The 21,696-nt window shown below is 45.7% G+C and overlaps 2 protein-coding genes across 5 annotated transcripts in view; one reads left to right on the forward strand and one right to left on the reverse strand.

Moving 5' to 3' along the window:
* Positions 1–1,566: 1,566 nt before the first annotated feature.
* LOC105021047 (fibrinogen-like protein 1) lies at positions 1,567–4,389 on the forward strand (the record flags this gene model as incomplete). Its single annotated transcript, XM_034290910.1, has 6 exons — positions 1,567–1,654; positions 1,834–1,993; positions 2,418–2,512; positions 2,878–2,966; positions 3,692–3,888; positions 4,173–4,389. Coding segments are annotated over 6 exons (846 nt in total), but the record flags the coding sequence as incomplete, so codon positions are not given.
* Positions 4,390–5,712: 1,323 nt separating this feature from the next.
* LOC105021027 (microtubule associated scaffold protein 1) overlaps positions 5,713–21,696 on the reverse strand; it is a 46,019-nt gene continuing 30,035 nt past the window's right edge. For 3 of the 4 annotated variants that reach the window (XM_020043803.2, XM_020043804.3, XM_020043802.3), the window contains exons 7-16: positions 17,183–17,463; positions 11,968–12,034; positions 9,073–9,287; positions 8,246–8,351; positions 8,121–8,135; positions 7,944–8,017; positions 7,647–7,739; positions 7,272–7,388; positions 6,257–6,354; positions 5,713–6,166 (exon numbers count right to left, since the gene is read on the reverse strand). In XM_020043803.2, coding sequence (XP_019899362.2) covers positions 5,950–6,166; positions 6,257–6,354; positions 7,272–7,388; positions 7,647–7,739; positions 7,944–8,017; positions 8,121–8,135; positions 8,246–8,351; positions 9,073–9,287; positions 11,968–12,034; positions 17,183–17,463 — 1,283 coding nt within the window. In that variant the 3' untranslated portion in view covers positions 5,713–5,949. The remainder of the gene's footprint in view (positions 6,167–6,256; positions 6,355–7,271; positions 7,389–7,646; positions 7,740–7,943; positions 8,018–8,120; positions 8,136–8,245; positions 8,352–9,072; positions 9,288–11,967; positions 12,035–17,182; positions 17,464–21,696) is intronic. The other variant, XM_010888460.5, reaches the window with a different exon arrangement.

The raw sequence follows: 21,696 nt of genomic DNA on the forward strand, positions 1-21,696 counted from the left end.
TATGGTTCACCACAAACGCGACATACATCCACAGACTTCGATTGGGGTTATATTCAGCGATTTTGCTGCCATCTTCACTTAGCTAGCTACTGTTGCACTGAAGGCATTGTTCTCGTGAGCACCTATATAAGCCACTCCCAAGCAATGCATTTGACAGAGTGTTTTGAGGCAATAGCCTAAGCAATGAATTTGATTGGGTTAACGTGGCTTGAAACTTTACTGGAAAAAAACATTTTATCATACTGGTGTAAATTCATTACATTGTTTTTGCCTTAAATGTTTATCTTAAAAAAATACGCTCATAATCTGAAGTTGGTTGACATTAGAGACATGGCATTCCTAGGGTACATTCTCCATAACCGTGCATTCCCGACTCGGAATGTCAGAGTGTAGAGCCCTCTAGTGTAAAAGTTGACTATACAAACCAGTTTGTGATTGACTCTAGGTTTTACACTGTCTGCCTCCTTGTGGATGGTAAGCATAAGCATAACCCACTTTTACATCTTGACCAATGAACAGACCATGTTTGCTACAGTATGTCAGTTTATTCAATAGCAATATTTTTATGTAAACATAGCTGTTTTGTCCCTTCCAATATTCTGTTTTAAATTCCCTCGGAAACATTTGCTGAGGTTAATTGAATAAATCTGGTTCCAAATGTATTACTCACCCACCATTGTCTGAAATGGTAAGATCTTAAACTCTGGCATGAATACAAAACAAATTCAAAATTAGGGCTAAAACATGAAACATGGGAATCTTGACTGTAGGTGTGGGGGAAAGTTACAAGTCATTGGGCTGAAGTAACAGCTGGAAGGACAACGTTCAAGATAAGAATGTGCTATTGTATTATTCCCACTTGGTTGTTGAGAAAGGAAGATAGACGGGAAGGAAGACACTACAAAAAAAGCCATCCTCCTCCTCTGCCATAGACCGCTAGACACAACCTGCCTGGATAAGGACACCAGTGGCCAGATCGCGGTGTGAAGGTACTAGCCGGTTTCAAGGTACCGTAGTTCACTTGGACACTGGCTGCTTCCCAAATTACACCCACGGACAACAGTTCTATATAGGGAAGAGGGTGTCGTTTGACTGTCATGTTGAATTTGAATCAGAGGTTACGGTGAGCCAAGTTGGAGCTGATCTGGTGGTTAAACATCGCTCACACACCATGCAGAAACCATATGTATCCATGGTAGCAGTTTTGGGGCTTTTTTTTCTAACTGAGTGCCACTCGGTAAGCTTTATTTTGATTGGTTTTGGTTCATAATTCAAATTTCCACACAATGCGTTTGCTATATGCCTTTGTAACTATTTCTTGTTATAGTTCATATCTGATAATATCATGACAGCTTAAATAATACACATTTCCTTGTTCTTTTACCTATTTACAAAAACTGGGACAGAACGGATCATTCGGATGACTGAAAATGGTTCGAAAAGCATGTCTTCTAACAGGGCTTCTGTCCGTCTCTTGGGCCACAGGTCCCAGCACAATGTAGGGAGATGGTGAGCCGCCTGCAGGCTGAGATCAAGGACATGGTGGGGGTCATCAACGACCAGCACAACTACATCCAGGCGCTCCACCTCAGCCAGGCCCAGAAGCTGCCCCAGATCCCCCAGACACACATCCAGACTGGGGATCAGTACAAAGGTCAGACAGGCTGGGGAGCCGAATATCTCCCATCTGTATTCATACGTAATTCTTTGGGCGACAGTAGAGGATGAGTGGGTATTCCTTGTAGAAAACTATTCTGCAGATTGCGTGATTCATGAAACATGAATGAAAATCCCTCTGCACGTAGACTGACCATGTTGTTTCTGTGTGTGTAGACTGCTCTGAGATCTTCAAGGATGGAAATACGGCTACTGGTCTGTATATGGTCCGACCAGACCAGTCTCCTAACTCCTTCATGGTGTTCTGTGACATGAGCGACGGAGGAGGCTGGACTGTCTTCCAGAGGAGGAGGGACGGAACAGAGTCCTTTGACAGGTAGCTTTAAACATGCATTCAATTACAGGGTGAATTGCACGTATGCACTTTTATAAAAATGATTATGTATATAGCTGGGTTGCAGCTGGACAGCGTCTGCGTCCTAAATATGGGGTAGGATGTCATTTAGGACAGCCAGCCATTGGCTCAGTGTGTAAATCCCTCTCGAAATACATGTATAATATAATTTTCACTCAATACATTTTAGTTACAGTACAAATCTGTGAAGGGCACTTTGGTGATATTCCAGGTAAATGTACATTTTTCCAAGGGCAGTTGGATTTCTGATTGATGATAATCATTACCGTTAAGTTGGCATCAGATTTATGGTATGCTTCCTAAGACATCTGTACATCGCGCACTGTGCCGACTGGTTTCGGGTTCGGCACCTCTTGCATGTCGGCGTGTTTGTCTCCCCCTGCAGGGCTTGGGTGGAGTATAAGCACGGCTTCGGGGACAGCCTGTCCGATGGAGAGTTCTGGCTAGGGAACGACCCCTTGCACTACCTCACCTCCCAAGGTACTGAGGAGAACCTAAGAATAGACATTTTTCCTCACCACTCCACCAGGCCGATTGTAATAGGTTACGATTACAGTATGACCAGAGGTTTTCCATGACCTTTCTCTAGTCAGGTCACAATATGCCTGTCTAAGAAGAACTCGTTCTTAGACAGGCATATTGGCCCAAGAATGGCCCATTCTTGATTGAAGGCATTGAAAGCCACATGTCTAAATTCACACTGAATGTCTCTGAAAATGATAATGGATGGATAATGATAATGCTTAAAATACCAAAAGCTTCTAACTAGGTATCTATTGAGACTCAAGTCTAGCCACAGTGACTCACTATTTTGGCTGTTACCTCAGTTCGATTCTATTTTCTAGGCGACTATGACTTAAAGATCAACATGGAGGACTTTGACGGTAATCAGCGCTTTGCCAAGTACAACAACTTTAAAGTGGATGATGAAAAGGTAAACATGATAATGGTCTTTATCAGACTTTACCCAAGTGGAACATTATGCATTTTACTTCCCATAACATTGGGTTGCAGTGTTTTGTCTACTGGTGTTCAAAAGCCAGTCAAGGCATTGACGGAACTTAAAGGACAAGGCTGTCCATATTTCTTTCCTCCCTCCTTTCCATTATTTTTTCAACCCACTTTCTTTGTTGACTTTAGTTCACAGTTAGCAAAGCCAAACCAACCTACTGTTTAAATAAGCTGTGGCAGTCCTTGGACAAAGGCACTGGGACAAATGTTCCCTCACCTTCTTATGAAGGCTGCGCAACTTCTACAGAACAAGGTCAATATTCGCTGACAAAACTGTCCAGATAGCAGAGGGGCCTGGTCAGCAGTTACAGTGTGTACACAGCATATCACATACCTGGTTGAACCCCCCCCCCCTCCCCAGCACAATGAGCAGACACCTGTTTGTGGTCCATAGTGAATACGTGGATTAGTGGTCAGGTGTGTGGCTAAAGGTGGTGGCTCAGTGATTCTGTTCACTCAGATGTTTAAAAGAGCAGTGTAGGATATTAAGCACAACAAATTCATACTACACAAATTGCAAATGCGTATTTTCTTTGTTGCTAAAAATCACACTCTGTAGCCGACCCCTGCTTTAAATTAAGTATTATCTACATGCTGATAAAAAAAAAAAAAAATATTTCCAACTGAAACGTTCCTTTCCCCTCGCAGGACCAGTATCAGCTCCACCTGGGCGAATACACTGGCAACGCGGGGGACGCCCTCCCCGAAGCCCACCCCCCTGCCGGCACGAAACCGGACGGTCGTGACTTTGGTCGCAACGGAATCAATTTCAGTACCTACGATCATCCCAACACGGAGGACGAGAAGTGCATTCGCCACGACCAGTCTGGGTGGTGGTTCAGCAAGTATGGTCGTCTGATTCACCGTGGCGCCTCCGTAGCCTTTCTACGGCGCCAGGATATTAGCACATTCATTACATTGATGATACGTTTCAGTCACTGACCCTAGACAGCCGCACATAGTTTTATTCAAGACCGCTCCTGTTACGTTAGGGCTGTGGAGAACCGACTGTCCAGGATCAGCGTTGACTGACACCGTGTTCCTGCCCGACTAATGCAAACACTTCACAACCCCATGTTGTTTTCTAGGAGTCCCCGAATCTGGTCTCACTCAGGGTCTCTTCCAACAGGTGCGAGTCCGGCAACCTGAATGGCCACTACTACAGCGGGCCGTACCAAGCCATGACGGACGACGGGGTGGTCTGGTACACCTGGCACGGCTGGTGGTATTCAATCAAATCCGTCGTCATGATGATCCGCGCCTCTGACTTCCAACCGGCCGGATATGACGTGAAACCGACCGGAACACCGGACAAGAATGATAGAGGTTTTCCTCAGTTAGGATAGTCTGACGTCGAAGTGGCAAGAGAGCATCTGTTCAAAACCCTCTTGATGCTCATACTCATTTCAAGCGGGTGAGATTTGACATCTGTTACAAAGAACATAGAATGTGACTATTGAGCAATTTTTTTTTGTTTCACTGTGACACATAACGGTACAATGTGTGTTAATATATCCTTTGAACTCGTGCAGACATTGTAGGATCTAATCTATTAAACTGATCGGCTGCAATAAATTGAAACTTGAACACACCCAACCTGGCTAGTTTGTACCCATTATGATTGAAAAGTAACATTACATTTCCGCCACAGATATACACCCACCCACACACCCAAAAGACGGCACCAAGACCTTCAGCAGTGAAAAGATGAATGAGTATCTGTGGAGGCTGCTGTGTCAAATGATCTGTGCCCTCCAGCAGTCCTTTCTCTGGGTACAGTGGCATCACAACATCATGCAGGCATGACTACTCAGCTGGTTGAACGCTTAGAGAACCCCGTAAAACACACACACACACGAGAAACTAGTTGGGCATAGAGATCAATCATTTTGACTTTAAAACAAAGAGTGTAAAGCCTGTTTCTTCCAATCTCTATAAACCATACCATACGCTTTTAGCCTTACAATGTAACAAATAATACTATTTATCTACAGATGATAAATATAATACTGACAGATTTTCTTTGAGTTTATTTATGTTGAAAATTAAACAAAATGTAGGCATTCTTGGATAAGCTGAGGTTTGAGACAACACTGGCTTGATATGAAGTTATGGATGTTTGGACTGCATTGAGGACTATGTCACAAGTGGGTGAATACATTCCACAGTTTTGATTGGAGTGGTGTAATGGTTAAATTAGAGAGCTGTAGGGATTGAAGTTCACTAACTTTGAATATTTGTCATATGGATTGTTTATATGAGGGGACAAATGTGATTGGTAAAGCTCTGGTTTTCAAAATGTCCTCGCATCCTCAAAGTCTTCAAAAAGGGGCCTGTACTATTTTGACAATTGAAACTCAAACGTCCTCATTTTGTAAATCTGTAAGTGTACAGCCTTACTTCCTCTCCACATTTTGTCCCGCACCATCTTCATTAAAGGACAGGAAAAACACGATGCACAAAAAACAACAACAACAGAGGACAGTCCAAACTATGAGAGACATTATGTACAGACCCTGAGGTGGAAGAAGCCTGTATCCTTCTCTCCGTGGAGGTGGGGGGTGGGGGGGGGGGGGGGGGCAATTCTGAGAAATCAGGCAAAAAACAGCAAGGGCAGAATTGTCCCACGCTTAAGTGCATCTGTGCGACATTGTCTTCTCTTTTTTTTTGGAGCAAGAAAAAAAAAAAATCTTTGTACAAGTCATAGGTGGCCGAGGCCAAAACCGCAACGTCATGGTGTGAAGTAGTCCGTCCGTGTTTGGAACAGCTAGGTTTCCTTGAGGGGCTGGGGTTAGTGATGTGGGTCGCAGGGGTAGGGTCTTTACGGTGTGTTGGAGAACATTAATGAACACGCACGCTTTCATCCAGCCCCCCAAACACCGTCCTCTGTCCCGCTGGGTGTGGCGTTATCTGGTGGGCGAGAGTGGGGCGGCGGTGTTGGGGAAGGAGGCTGAGTTTCGGGGCGAGTGGAAGGGCGAGGAGGGCGAGAGGCGTCGGGGGCTGGCCAGGTCCCCGTTGTGCAGCTTCCACAGCAGCTCCTCGTTCTCCATGGAGAGGCGCTTGTTGACCTTGGACTCCTTCTGTAGTGTCTGCTGCAACACAGCCTGTTCACTGGATAACTGCCTGCAGGGACAAGCAGAGAGAGAGTCAGCGAGGAGCACGCACGGACGCACATACACGCACGCGCACACACCTCTTTTCGGCAGGACATACCTGGATAGGGCTGTGTGTTTGTCCATGCGGGCTCTGTAGTCCTCGTTCTCCTGCTGTACTTTGTTCAGGCGTTCCTCCAACTTCACATTGGCCTCCACCTGAAACAGGGGCACCACAGAAGTTATGGAAGTGGCCAGATTGAAAAACTGTTTTGGAAACTAAAAATAATTAATTACACTGAAACTATTATATTTGAATTTCGACCTCACAAATAAAGAGTTACAGCTAGGTTTTCAGGGGTAAATTGTTTTTTGTTTTTCGGGGGGGTTTATAAAAGTATATTATTAATACTGAATCTTGCAAGGTAAATGCAAGAAGTGAAATATTATAAAAATATTACACATGGCCCCTAACCTCCCACAACCTGTCTGTATCACCTAATTAATAAACTATAATAATAACACAGAAATATATATTTTCAAATAAAAGTGAATAAACATTTCTTAATCAGGTCTATTGCCATCATCAATTCAAAGTGAAACAAGTCACTGTAATTATAAAAACGTTTATACAAATCATCTTTAATATGCCCCAGGATCCATAGATAAAAAAAAAACTGGAAAGCCTCAAGATGGAGCCTATGTAAAAAAAAAAATACACGGCAGTGTCAAGATGGGAGTTATGTTTGTTAGCAACAGAGAGGTTGCGTGCCGTGAACACTTTGGCTGAGGCAAACACCACCGTTCCATTCGTGACTCATTATTTGTCATGTATTTAAGCTGTTTTTGCTTCGCGGCCAATTGCCTTCAGGGAGTCAAGACAATCCATCATCAGCTTGAATGACAAACACACAGCCTTACTAAAACACTTAGCCCATACAGGAATGTGTTTGTGTGTGTGTACACGTCTTCTACATGATGATTTATAAGGAGGGCCCAACCCACCCTTTCACTTCAAGTACAGAAGGAACGTTAATTTAAACAACAACTTACTCACATGAACGTAAGCTCAGCTCAGGTTGTGTATGCATGCACAGTCGTGTGTGTGTGTGTGTATGTGAGAGATGTGCACTGACCAGCTTGTCCATCTGCATGAGTTTCTTGTCCTGTTGGTGAAGCTGTGTGGTCTTAATCTCAAGAACAACCTTCAGACTCTCCAGCTCCTGTTGCAGATACAGCACATGGGAGTCCTTCTGTATGGAGAGAGAGAGACAAAACCATAGAATCAGTGTGGCGTATTAACCACTGTTGACCAGCCACATTTCCCTTCCCAACCAGCAGAGGTCACTGCTGCTCCAGTTTGAAGACCACGTCCCAAAACACAATTAGACGACCAGCAGTGTTTCAAACTAACAGCTTCATACGTCACCGGTCTCTGTCCGTAGGACTTTGGTGAAAGGATATGCACTGTATAAGTGATAAGGGGCAAATCTGGAACTTCATGCCATTACCTGGTTCTTCTCTGCCAAAATCCTCCTCTCCTCCTCAGCTCGCAGCTTCTCACTCAGCACCTCGTTCTCCGACGTCAGGTCTTGGATTTTTTCCTGTTGCAGGTGAGAGAGTTAGAATAGAGAGACTGTGTGAGAGGGGGGAGAGTGATTGAGAGTGAATGTGTTTTTAAAGAGCACAGGACTGCTTTGCTGTTACGCGAACGCTTCCACAGTGCTGACATTATAATGGGTACATCAGAGTGTTAAAACAACTTCCTGTTTTGGGTCGGGGAGGGGGGGGGGGGTCGTGGATCTTACATTAAGCGTTGCCTCAGTCTCCTTCAGTGTTTTGTCTAGGTTCTCCAAGTCCTGCTCCTGAGTTCTCCTGAGCTCTGCAAAACACACGCATGCACGCAACGAGGTCAATAATGAGAGGGAAAGATCTTTTATTTATTTTTTATTTGTGTGTAAAGTATTTGAAAGGTTGGAACCAACCAAGTTTGAGGTGGCCTGGGATGGGTGGATGAGTGGATGGGTGGATGGGTGAAAGAAGCATGCGTTTTAGGAAATATTTTTGGATTAAATAAAACAGTGAGGTACATGTCTTTCTGTCCTCTTACCTTGGACCGAGGTGTTGTATGTTAGTTTGAGATTGTCCATCTGCTGAGCATGGCTGGCCTCCTGCTCTTTCCTCAGGGCCTCCTGTCTGCACCTCATCTCCTCCAGCTGACAGACAGAAGAACAAGGTTCTATCATTACAGTCTCTTCAGTGTTATTCTCGGTTTTTGTATAGAGTATTTCGAAATAAGAACTTTGGTGACAACTGCTGATGTAAAAACGGCTTTTAAAAAAAGATCTACATGGCTGAGTATTGACTCGGCATAGGAACAAGCTCCTGCCAATGGTTTATTACTGGTTTAATTGGGATGTTATCTCTCCAGTTAGATGCAGATGTTAGGGGATTTAGGAGATAACGTACGTTCTACCGCTGATGACAGAGTAATAACAACGACAACAGTCGTAAAATTGCCGGCAGCGTTTACAAGTTGAGATCTGCATGTGTAGTTGGTCTGAGCGAAGGGACGTTCCCAGAGGCACATAATCACACAGTGATTGGTTAACGTCACGCCAACCCTATCCCCTCAGCCCGCTAGCGGCTTCAGAGCTGTTCAGAGGGCGTTTCAGCTTCTAACGGATAATCATTCGACACCGTGTCCATAGCGGCTCACGTTTCATCAGTGGTCTGCTTTAAAAACTGACCCCTTCGTTTTCCATTCCCAGGTCCTGAAGCTAAGGGGTTAACTAAGAGAGCCAATGGGAGTGATCCAGACTCCTGGAAAAGCTACTCAACATCCCATGAGTCCTGTGAGAGACTTGGGTCGGCTGCTCGAGGTAAAACCGCCATCAGAACGGTGAGCTAACCCCCTCGTTTGTCCCCACCACTGACCTGTTGCTCCATGAGGGCGCGGCATTTGTCAGCCTCCTCCTGGTAAGCCTGGTGCACCTTGTCCCACTCCGCCTGGTAGAAGGCTCGGAGCCTCTCCTCCAGCCCGGTCAACTCAGCCTGGTGCTCCTCCTGGAGCCTCCCCACGGCCTCCTCCAGCGACGCGTGCACCTCCTCCTTCTCCTTCTGCAGTCGCTCACAGCACTGGGACGAGGAGACTGGAGAGGGAGGAAGGAGAGATTATGAAAGGCAATACTTCATCGTCACTTCAAATTCACTTTCAAAGCATAATTACACCAGAGTTGGGTAAACAATGACTTAATTGTAATAAGAGGGGATATGTTTTCGAATAACATCTGACGGCCAAATTCCCAATGAACTGCTCACAGTGTTACATAAACAAAAATTATACATGAAGATCAGGCCAACAAAATGAAAAATATGGGACTGTTCCAATGTTGCGCAATCTAACCGGAACCTTCCTCTTGATCAAAATCTTATGCAAACGTTCACGCGTCACTTTCAAACAAAAACTATGGGCCGAATTCCCAGACAAATTAAACCGGGCCTAAAATGAAACAAAATAATTCTTAACAGCATCTCCAGCAGGCTTTGTTTCAGGGTCTCCCCCAGGCTGTAACTTCTTTAATGGATATCTAATGAGAGCTCTACATCTTAAATGACAGACCTACATAATGGATGTGATAAGACGTTGTTTCCATAGCGCGCGATGGCCTGGACGGTTGACATTCTCTCATATCCCTCCTCAGTGGAATTAACCCTGAGGCCTGTTGCCGTGGCGATGATGACATAAGGCTGGCAGCTGCAAGCATGTTAATAGACAGGGCCTGTTTTTATTACGGACCCACGAACAGAAAGGGTTTGTGTGTTAATCTGGCAGGTGGCCCTTCGTTATAACATCGCCAATAATCCACCCCCCAGCAAATCCTATATTGTTTGGGGCAGAGGTCAAGGGTCAGAGGGAACGATTTTAGGGGGCTGGAGAGTGTGTATCTGAGGGCAGATCTGGGATCGGAATTAACTCTACAAATCTTAACTGCAACCATAACCAGGTCAGGATGAAGATCTTTGGACTGTTCAAACTGTTGAGAAGGCAAAGAAAATCCCAGGAAGTACTAACTGACCGAGATCAGCCCGAAGAGACCTCTTTCACTGACACAGGTTATGTCGAGTCCACGTACTGCGTGAAAGGTACTTGTTAGTGCTTCTCTGTGGTCAGCAGACAGTATGGAGGTGGAGGGAGGCCATACATTCCACAGGCATGTGTAAAGCGAGGGTTCAAGGTTCAAAAAGCATACCGAGGCCAACACCGCCTGCTCTCTCTGAGGTTTGGTGGGAAACAACACGTGTGTCCAGGCATGAGTGTGATTTCAGGGGGGCAGGGGCTTGGTGCAGTAGTGAAAGTGTGTGTTCACTGTCCTGGCTGTATGTGTGTGTGTGTGTGTGTGTGTGTGTTGGGAGTGAATAGCATTTGCCAGGACTGTGTGGTAAAAGTGTTGTCTATAAAAATGTTTGTGTGAGAGGCATACATTTTTGAGGAAATGGATCTGCCGAACTATGTCCTGAGAGATGTGCGTGTGTGTAGGCATGTGTAGTTATGTGTGCATCTGGGATTGGCTGTGTGTTTGTCAGTGTGGGAGTGTCTAGATATGTCAGTGTGCATGCAGGTCTGCTTCAAGCGAAGTGACTCCTCAGCCGTCTATATTCAGACAGCCATTGGAATTTTTCATGGCAACTACACTGTACAGGCACGCCAACCAGACGCCTCGAAGGCAGTGGGTACAAGTGGCGTGGGTTGGCAGGTACGTGTGTCACGGCTCACGTGGGTACAGTAAGTTCCTTTCCTTTTGTGCAACACTACAATTTTTGGGCAGAGTCTGAGGAACAGAACTGAACAGGTCCATCCCCGTGGAATGCAACTCTGACAACGGTAGACAGAAACGTGGAAAGCATAAAACACACCCGGAAAAAGTTTGTGGGTGAATTTGTGTTTAAAATAGCCCCCCATCGTTCCTTCCTCCCTCCCTCCAACATACCCATGTGAGGATACATCATTTAAATTATCCAACAGGGGAGGAAGAAGGAACGCTTTATCAAATATGATTCGTCAAATTCTCTGACAGCACTACAACCAATCTCCCGTGGGCAGGGTCCGCAGTACACCTCTGCGCTTCAGCTGTAACACTACAGACAGACATCCTGAGTCATGTTTCTACAAAGTTTCCAAGTGTGTCTGAATCCTACCTGCCGGAAGAACACATTCTTCGCAAGCCCATTTCCACTGCCCTGAAAGCAGAATGTTAAAACCAGCGTCCTGCTCTGGCAGTGATCTTCAACCACGAGGATGATCAACAAGAGCTGCTACTACGGGGACAACAAAACTACTGTGAATGAATGCTTGAGGGAAGTGATTCATTACCGAGACAAAAGTGTGGACAAAGGAGACTTTTGTCTGCTTGAGTCTGGAGTTCTTATGGCTTTGCGACTGCTACAATAACATCTACTCTGCGAATGTGCATGACACACGCATAAGCTTGCCGGCGAACACACGGACACCCACAATCACCTTTGCAACTCACGCCAAAGCTTGAGTTATAGCTTCACAAATGCAGCATGCCTAGTGGGGGTAGGCTTAATATAATGGCTTCAAAGAGAGAGAGTAGGCCAGCTCAAAGCGTTTTGAACGACAGTTGAGGTCCTGATAAGCTGGGCATATTCAAATTGAGTGTTCCAGAAAAAAAGAAAGTGACTGTTCCACGGATCATTTTCTAATTTACTGCTTTAATAACTGCTTTGGCAACACTTTCTGCAAATCAACTCACAAGACAAAGCACTGGGTTGAAGTAAAATGTGCTTGAGGTCGTTTTTCTTCCTTACCGAGCTCATCGCGCAGATTAGCAAGTTCCAAGGACAGTCCTTTCTTCAGCTTCAGTGCATCTTCACGCTGTGTGTGTGTGTGTGTGTGTGTGTTTGTGTACATATGTGAGAAAGGGAGAGAAAGAATTAGTTAAAAAAAACATTTCACATACTACGTCAGTCTTTTGTTCCCAGTCACACTATTCAACAAATGTTTTACGTCAGACACCGTGTCTTGACTTCTCCACGACATCATTCCTTGGCACCAAACTTTTCACAATTAAAGGCTTTAGTGCAGTGACATCATAATACAACTTATGTCTGTGGGCGTGTCCCAACCTGCTGTAACCTCTAATAACAACCTTCAGTCGCCCAGCTACACATTAGACCGCTGGAAAGGCTACACCTCTCAGAAAAGCATTTTCATAGCCTGTTCCCAAGTCTCTTGTTAACAAGAAAGCATTGACAGATCTTGGAAACAGGCTAACGCTTCACGTTGTGTTTTACCTTGTTAGCATTTACATGAAAGTATTTTAGCAGATCCTCCTGTCTGATGCAACTTACAATACAGACTTATCCATACTGTTCTGGCAGCTGTCTCTACACTATGATATACTTAGGACCTTGTATCCATGATATCATACTGTGGAGAAATACTTTGAGGGTGACTTAAAAACGGCTTATGTTTAGAAACTGGAAAAATGAACACGTGCCGCAAACTCTCACATGTCCTGTTCTCTCACACAGGCCTGCAAACAAATAGACTGTTTCAGTCTAAAACACACATGGCGCAGCAATAAACGTGTTCATTCTTTCACCCAGAGACAGTCATGGTTTTGCAAATTTTTACACACCTACACAGATAAACGGTCTCAACGTCCTGAAAGAGTCAAAGGTTACACCCAGTACTAATTCAATCCAGAGCTAAACATAAGTTTCTTAAATGCTTAAACACAGATTATGCTGTAGTGAATATCCCTGAACTCTTGAACAAACAGAAAATAATAAAATTATTACTTTATGACAATCTATTTTGCACACACAGACCCACTTGTTTTTCTATACTTGTGAGGAGTTTTGGGATCATATTTTACCCAACCCTAAACTTAACCCCAAGCCTAACATAGCTGGCAAAAATAACCAGAAGAATTTCTTCACTTTGCCTGATTTGCCACGGGTTACTATACTAGTGATGACTTCTCACTAGAAACACAGACAGACAGACAATCCATCTGTCAACTTTAAGTAATCCAGCAAACAGAGAAAGAAGGCAGAGAGAGAGAAGAAAGAGAGAAAGAGTCAAAGTGGCCAAATAGCAGGCCAACAGATGTGCCAGAGCTCTATGAAAAGAGAAACAAACAAAAAATAAAAACACACCTTGCCTTTCTTCTTGGTCCGTGGATGAGTCTTTAGGCAGGCTTTGCTGCCAGAGGAGCCCATGTTATTCCCCCTGGGCTGCCGAAGAGCTGTCTGCTATATGCACTCTGCCACAACACGCCCCATTTACACCTCTTTCCTCTCCACTTCTCCCCCACTCCCCCACTCCAGCACCAACAAATCACCTCCACCTCCAGCAATCGCTCAGTCAAGGGACTAGTCTGTCTACATCAAAGAAGCTTCACTCCCTCTCTTTTCTTTCCTCCCTCTCTCCCACCCTCCCTCCCTCCCTCTACCCGAGGAGTACTCTGTGCCTCCGGCCTGCCTAGTGTTAAATCCCCACCTCCAAACCCGACCGCCTCCGCCCCATCCTAGCTCCGCCCCGCGTATTCCCCCTAAGAGACAGGGCCGGGCGCTAAGGATACTGGAGGACTGAAGTCTGGAGGACTGAGATCTGGAGGAGTGAGGTCAGGCTGGGCTTAGACTCTCCACTCTGGGCCTCGGGGGGCTGCACAGTGTCACCTCTCTGGTCCCTTCTACAGATCCAGTGGTCTGTGTGTCTGAGGGGCTGACCCATTGATTTGCCTTTGCGGCGCGGGTTACACTCACCATGTTCTACTGTTCATCTAGCCTATAGGGCACTGAGATGTAATTCCTAATCACGCAGCAAAAGGGTAATCCTAAAACCAAACCAACAATTGGAAATAGGCAGGCGAACACAACTTTGCCTAATGAACTGCTGATATCCATTTGAATGTCAATTGCTGTTTGACTTCTGTCCTTTACAGTGAAGAGGGACATTCCATTTGTGTAGTGGTTGACTGGGCTGCATTTTCCATATTGAGCTGCTCCATATTGAAGTGCTCTCGGTGGCCAGGATAGCGCTGGCGTTCTCTCTTTAGATAAGACTCACACAAATAGAGTCAGGCCCATGTAGAGTGACTGGACATCATTGATATGTCACTGCCAAGACTCTTGAGTAGCCTCTTAGCTAGTCAGGTGCAATCGAGGAACTCTCACCCTCAAACAAAAATAGACTCACGAGGACAAGAGAATGGAGGTGTATGGTCAACTAATTTGCTAGCGGAGCAGAAGAGACATCATTCATTTGGTATATGCTCTCATCCCACGGCTATCGGCCAATCAGCATTCAGGATTTGCAGCACCTGGTTTACAATATTAAAAAAAACAATGCAACCATGTCATGGGTGTATTCCTCACCATACTGAAGCAGGCGGGAGCGCCTCACAGCAATTAGATGCCCTGTTTAACATGACAGAAGTGACTCAAGGACACTCCATTTTGTCTTCAGGGATCTCATCTCCGTCTCTCAGATAGGAATCTCCTTCTCCTCTACCAGGAGGATTACGGCTGGGCCTGTGGCTAGGGGGCGGGGTTATAGACGCCCCCGGCTGTACAGCTGAAAGGTGATGTGGTGAAACCCAACAGCGGCCGTCTCTTTTTCCTCCCCTTCTCCCGGTGCCTGCAGGGAGGCTTCGAACTGCAGCTGGCGCATTCCTCCCTCTCCCCCAATACCTCCTCCCTCTCCCCCAATACCTCCTCCCTTCCCCCGCCCTTTCTATCCATCAGTCTAATCAATGACAGATAAAAAGACTGCCAGGCATTCCAGAGGTGTCGTTCAGCCTCCACCACGGAGAGGTGAAGCGTTGAAAGAGCTGACTGGAAACCACGGTCCAGAAGCAGGCGGGGATCACTTGGCTTGATGAGAAATCCCTTTTCTTAGCTTAGTAGAGCATCCAGAGTTACACTATGTCACTATTGTCAGATTTAGGAAACACTACGACGCTCAGTTGTTTCGGTCATATTATCTAACAGGTCCACCGGGGCAGACAGTATGAGAACGTCCCCAACAGCAACCAGCTGAGGAGTGGATGTTTAAAGGAGAAACCTCGTGCCTGTCCTTATCTGTACGGGGAGATAACGGGTTTATACTGGATGGCTTCCTTCTCTCTCAGTGAAGCGATAACGCCGATATAATCCGTAACACACCTCAGGCAGAGATGGACTGGAGCCAGCGTGTGGGTTATTCTGTGTTTCACAGAGTAATGCGAGGCTGGGTGCGTGCGTGTTTGTACATGGGGGTCACTGATAACTGTGGCCATATAGCATTAGCTGGGAGGGCCGACCCTACGCGATCAGATCAAACAACCCCAACGTCTGCCCCCAACACCGGCCCCTCCACATTTGCCAATATTTCATTTATGGATCTCACCTAATTATATATTTTTTCTTTAGAAGACACATTCAAAAAACCTTCCAGAGTCCATGACCCAAAACAACACTCCCCCTCTAACACTCTCCATTTATCTATTCCACCTCCCATTGTCCCTGCTCTTGCCCTACACCCCCCTGGTTCCTTCTCTCAATTACATAACCCTCCCATCGGGGTCGTTTATTGATACCAGATGTGGGGTGACACGGGAGACAGAGTCATAACACCACAGCAAGACTCATTTGGCAGGAGAAACTAAGAACCCCAGGAAAGCTACAAGAGACTGACAGAATGGAGGGAGAGGGAGCAAAAGAGATACTTCACGAGAGAGAAAAGGGAAATATGGACAAAGAGTTGGTAAACCTGGCTCTTAGTAGTCAGCTGCAATAGATTTAATGAATTTAAAATGTGAACTTTGCTCTCATTAGAAAGCTAACGAGGGCACGCCAGAACAGTATATACACACCATAAATCTACAGTGCACCTAAAACACATTATCATTGCTATTCTATATATGTCTCTGCCATACCGCACGAACAGAAGAATTCAAATAATGACAGAGGCTGATTTGTGGAAAGGCCAATTCATAAATTCAGAGCAGTGAAACGTCATTCTCCACGAGAGAATGTGCCTATATGCTAGTCATCAATTAATGGGGATCTTAAACACACAGTCCTAAATACACAAAGAGTATAATTAAAAATTGACTAGGCTTTATTTTATCTTCAATACTTTAATACTTGCGGTCAAGAAATGTAATTTGATCTTAATGAGCTTTTCATGTCACTTCTAAAGACCAAATGAATTAAAGACATCCTAATCCCTGCAAATATTTACAAATGTATTGGCTCTCAACATCCTGGATCGTGTGAGTGACAGGTGGATTAACCATACAAGCCACACCCAACTGCTTGGCTGGAGAAATCGTTCACAAGCCATCAACCACGAGTGAACAAAAGACATGAACCAGGAAGACTGCCAGGTTCAACAGGATCCTCGTATCACAAAGACACTTCATGTATATGAGATGGGAAACTAATTCCTTATGCTGTTGATAGGGGATGGTATTGTTAGGTATTGGTAGCTGAGAGGCTGCCCTTGAATGAAGTCAGTCACACATGAAATCCTTAGAGTAGAAGATCCATAGAGACCCATTTAGAAAACAGCTATCCATACATACAACAAGCACTAAATTCATGCACCCCCACTCCATCACAAACACACACATCAAGCCTTCGACAACCCATGAATAAAACACGCACACCTCCGATAAACCAACACATCCCGCTACTCCCCATTCCCAAATGGGCTGTCTCCAAGGTAAACAACAGACACTTAGGACAACAATCGGACCGCCACAGTCGGACCGCCACAGTCGGACCGCCACAGTCGGACCGCCACAGTCGGACCGCCACAGTCGGACCGCCACAGTCGGACCGCCGTCCCACACACTCACCCGGAGCTTGTGTCTGGGGAGGCCGCACCCCCCACATCTCCAGCTGTAAATGTTGCATCTTCCCAAAAAAGCTCACAAACAGAAAAGGGTGTCGAGCCCAGACCAACGACGTGAATCTGTCCGCCGATGACCTAAAGCAAGACAGGCGAAACACGGCGTCCTGTTTTTACCTCGCTGAAGAGGTGCTGCACCACGGTAGCCAGGGCCTCAATCCGCCGGTTGCCTTGCGCCAGTAGTCTCCGGAGCTGCTGGACGCACTGGTTCTTCTTCTCCCACTGGTTCTGGGCAGCCGCCGCCGGCTTATCCTCCACCAGAGCAGGGCGGGGCGGCATCGGCACCGGGACGGCGGGGACCAGGTCCGGCTGGGGCAGCTGGTTGGGTCCTCCAGAGTGGGCGGTTGAGCCAGTCTGGGGGGGGGCCCTTGGCGCCCCACGCGTCTTGTTTTTGTCCACTGCAAGAGAGCGAGGTCAGAGGAGCGTAGCGGTTACAAGATTTAGCACGGCTCTCGCATTCAACTCTTCACACCCCCTCGCACAGTAACACTTGAACCACCTAAAAACAACAAACACACACACACTAGTAGGAGGATACTCCCAGACAACTCTGAACAGATAATAAAACCCCAGTGGAGTGAAGCAGCAGAGCAGCTAGGCATGCTGGGAAAGCTCTGTGATAATGGGCAGGGTGCATTAGGAGTGCATTAGCGTCAAGCCACAGTCCAATTAGGACACAGAGGCCGCTTCCATTTCGCTGCCTCTCCGTTTTCACCGCCCTCCACTCTTATCCTTCATCTTCGCTCGCTCGTCCTTCGCGTATCTTTCGCAGGCTCAGAGCGAAGTGGACCGCTCAGATTTAAACATTGACACAACAACACGTGTTTTATTGTGAGAGCTAACTGGCAATAACTCTTAACCCAATGGTAGGCAGGATCTTGGTACTGATACTGGCTGATCCTCATCATCACCTGCTGTCGATATTCTGTCAGTCACCATTAAAGAGGTCAAGGAGGCCCCGACTCCTAGGACTCACAACATTTTGGTAAAGAGGCAGAAATATGTCTGTTATAAAAACATGTTACGGGTTTTTGAGGCAAATATCTTTTGTACTAGGTCATTCAGGCTGTGGGTATCTCCCATCTTGTCCGCTGTCCAAGAGTTTGGTCAGTTGCAGCAATGAATGATCTAGCAAAGCTGCATTTGGCTCAAAACAGAGGACCGCGCCTGGTCATTAACAACACTCAATGAAGTATGTGAGGATTGAGGAGAGATAAAAACTGATCGCTCCTGTTTTTATGAGAAATTGTCAAGATTCAAAATAGTCTTAATGTCCCGATACGACGAGCTGATATCTCACAAGACACGTCTCCTGGTTCCCGTGTCCAAAACAAACAGTGCTAGTGTCTTGACAACATGGAACACGGTCTTTCCACTTTCAATTACTCAAGCAAATAGCAAAAAAGATTAATAAAATAACACTGCATGGCATCAAGAGACACAAACACACAAATGAGTCATACTTTATGTTAAACTGTTTGTATTTTCTTATTTAGCTGTATTGTTTGCATTTAAAACTAATATATTAAGTGATTTTTTTTAATGTCATGTTTTGAGCTCTATTGTGGACGCCAGGAAGAATAGGTGCTGCTAAACACTAATACTATAAATACTCTAAAGCGGTAAATACTCAACATATGGTGAAAACGCAATATAATCTAAATACATCTCATGTCATCACCACCGCAGCTGAAGGGGGTTGAATACTGTAATACTGCCATCTGCTGGCCAAAACACTCATCTCACTGACAACACTTCTCAACTGTTTTATTTTTTTATGTAAATGTATGCACTCATTACATACTGTAAGTTGCTTTGGATAAGACAACCTGCTAAATGCTAAAGTATAATTTTTTTAAACATATTTAAAGTCTTTATACCATAGGCCAACATGAGTCTAACAAACAGCATATAATACAAACAGGATTTAGGCCCTGTTAACTGTCCACTAAACAGACTCTTCCTCACAGGTACTGGAGTTCGCTTAAGTTAGTGAGCCCGTTAGCCCAATTCGATCGATTATGGCCCATCCAGGTTTATTAACATCGATATCTTATAACCTGTAGGCAGCTTGGACAGCGGTAAGTGAAATCAACGACGGACAACTTATAAGGATGTTACGTATTTACAGTGAAGTAACTTAGTGGAAGACCTCTTCCAGGCCGACTGACAGCAGTGATTTAATTCATTCAACACCTCAGTGGTGTTTGTTTCTGGGCAGTGAGTGTGTTTGTGGGTAATTACCCTCCCAACAAGGAGTCTGCTTTTTCTAATAACAACGTTGTTGACTTCCTCAGCCTGTAGGAGTCACATGGGGGAACTGCTCCCATGCTCTGACACACACACGCACACACACTTTTGAGCATGGCCCTGCATCGGATACCGGATGCCCCATTATGCATGAGTGGTGCTGGTGCCTTTTCTCATTCTGTTTTCACAGCCCCGAAAGACAACACACAGGCAGCACAACACACAGGCAGCACAGCACACAGGCAGCACAGCACACAGGCAGCACAGCACACAGGCAGCACAGCACACAGGCAGCACAGCACAGCACACAGACAGCACAGCACAGCACACAGACAGCACAGCACACAGACAGCACAGCACAGCACACAGACAGTCAATCAATCAAATGTATTTATAAAGCCCTCTTTAAAACAGCAGTTGTCACAAAGTGCTTTACAGAGACACCCGGCCTTAAACCCCAAGGAGGAAACAACAGTAGTGTTGGATTTCAGTGGCTAGGAAAAACTCCCTAAGAAGGCTGAATTTTAGGAAGAAACCTAGAGAGGACCCAGGCTCAGAGGGGTGACCAGTCCTCTTCTGGCTGTGCCGGGTGAGATATTAAGAGTCCAATTGGAATAATTTATACATTTCTCTGGGCTAAATCCATAGTCTATTTGATTTTAGACTAGGTCAAAAGTATGACCAGGTGGACAAGGACAGGGACAGCAACGGGCCCCCCAAACCAGGTACTCTGCTGGTGTGGACCAGGACCTCATCTTCTCCTAAAATTTAAAACTGGAGGAAACTGAGAAAAGTTAGAAAGTGCATTCCTCATATCCCCCAGCACAATAATATAGCAGCGTAACACCTTGGAACAGAGACGGGGGGGTCCGGCGACACTGTGGCCCTACCCGGGGGAGGCCCCGGACAGGGCCCAACAGGCAGGAAATCAATCCACCCACATTGCCAGGCATCAACCAAAGGGACACCCACCAACCGCAACCCCCCTGAATGAGGGCAGAGTATTGCCAGCAGCGTACAGCCCAATTGCACAAGTGCGCAACAGAGAGTCAACAACAATCCTTCCCCCGAAAGGCAGACAGCACAGCACACAGACAGCACAGCACACAGACAGCACAGCACACAGACAGCACAGCACACAGACAGCACAGCACACAGACAGCACAGCACACAGACAGCACAGCACACAGACAGCACAGCACACAGACAGCACAGCACACAGACAGCACAGCACACATGCCCCCTGTGGACCACTGCTAATCACTAAATCTCTAAAACACACCAGAGAGAGGAAACAAAACATCCTCTCAGGAGGCTCCCACCCACATCAACACTGTTCATCCAGGAGCAAAAACAGATGTAATTCAGGATAATCCTCTTGTCTGCCTCAGCTAGTGAGAGAACTCTGGGAAACACCTCAATCAAAGGGACTGGATGCACCGTGGAGGTTTATTTTGGTCTCCTCTAACCAACAGGCTGACGATGAGAAATATCCATTCCAGAAAATGTCACAGTACTTTTAAAGGGGAATTTCTCCCTGGGGGGAGATGTGTGTGAGATATGTTTGAGAGATTGTTAGGTCTGAAGGAGTTTCACACAATTGGCCAGGAAGGAGCTCAGTAACAGGCTTTGTGCCCCAAACAATGCCCCAAATGACCCGTTCTATGCATTGAAGGGAGGCGAGATCGGAAAATAAATGTAGTTATGTTTTGTTTTATTTGCTGAAGCCTCTGTGTTATACTAGTACTTAGTACATTAAATAGCTGATGTATGGTGAAATTCCCCTTTAAGAAATGCATAAAATGTGTTTGAGTAGTGTTTTTGTTTACCTACGAATAACATTAAAAAAATACTGGTTTTAATTATTTGTACTTTCATAATTTCCAATACCCGACAACACATTTTACAAAATGTCTGTTGCATCTTTTCTTCTCGCTGTTTAATTTCTTTGGGGCGAAAGAAAACTCGACGTTGGGACATTTTGCGGAGCGTACCTGGGATCTGCCATGCAGGCTGACATAGGTTCAGGGCCCAGTCTGTGAGAGAGACCCCAGTCAGTCAGACACCCACATGCCCCCTACACAATACACTACATCCCATAGGACTCTAAATTCTTTAAAGAGGGAAGAAGGGTGCAATTTGGAACACAAAGGTCATTTAGAAAAGGATTGAGAACACAAGTCAACTCAGCTCATCATGGGAACCATGGGTGCTAGCATTGGGGTGTTTAGAGGTGACTTCAAAGGGCGCTAATCTCTAAAAGCAGTGTATAAGGGAGTTATGAGAGGCTGAATGACTGGATGAAGGGCGATGAAGAGGAGCGGATGGAGTGTGTTTTCGCTGAAAATCGTATATGCTTGCGTCTTCCGTCATTTGTGTAG

This window comes from Esox lucius, chromosome 25 (genome assembly GCF_011004845.1).
Source record: "Esox lucius isolate fEsoLuc1 chromosome 25, fEsoLuc1.pri, whole genome shotgun sequence".
Classification (NCBI taxonomy): Eukaryota; Metazoa; Chordata; class Actinopteri; order Esociformes; family Esocidae; genus Esox; species Esox lucius.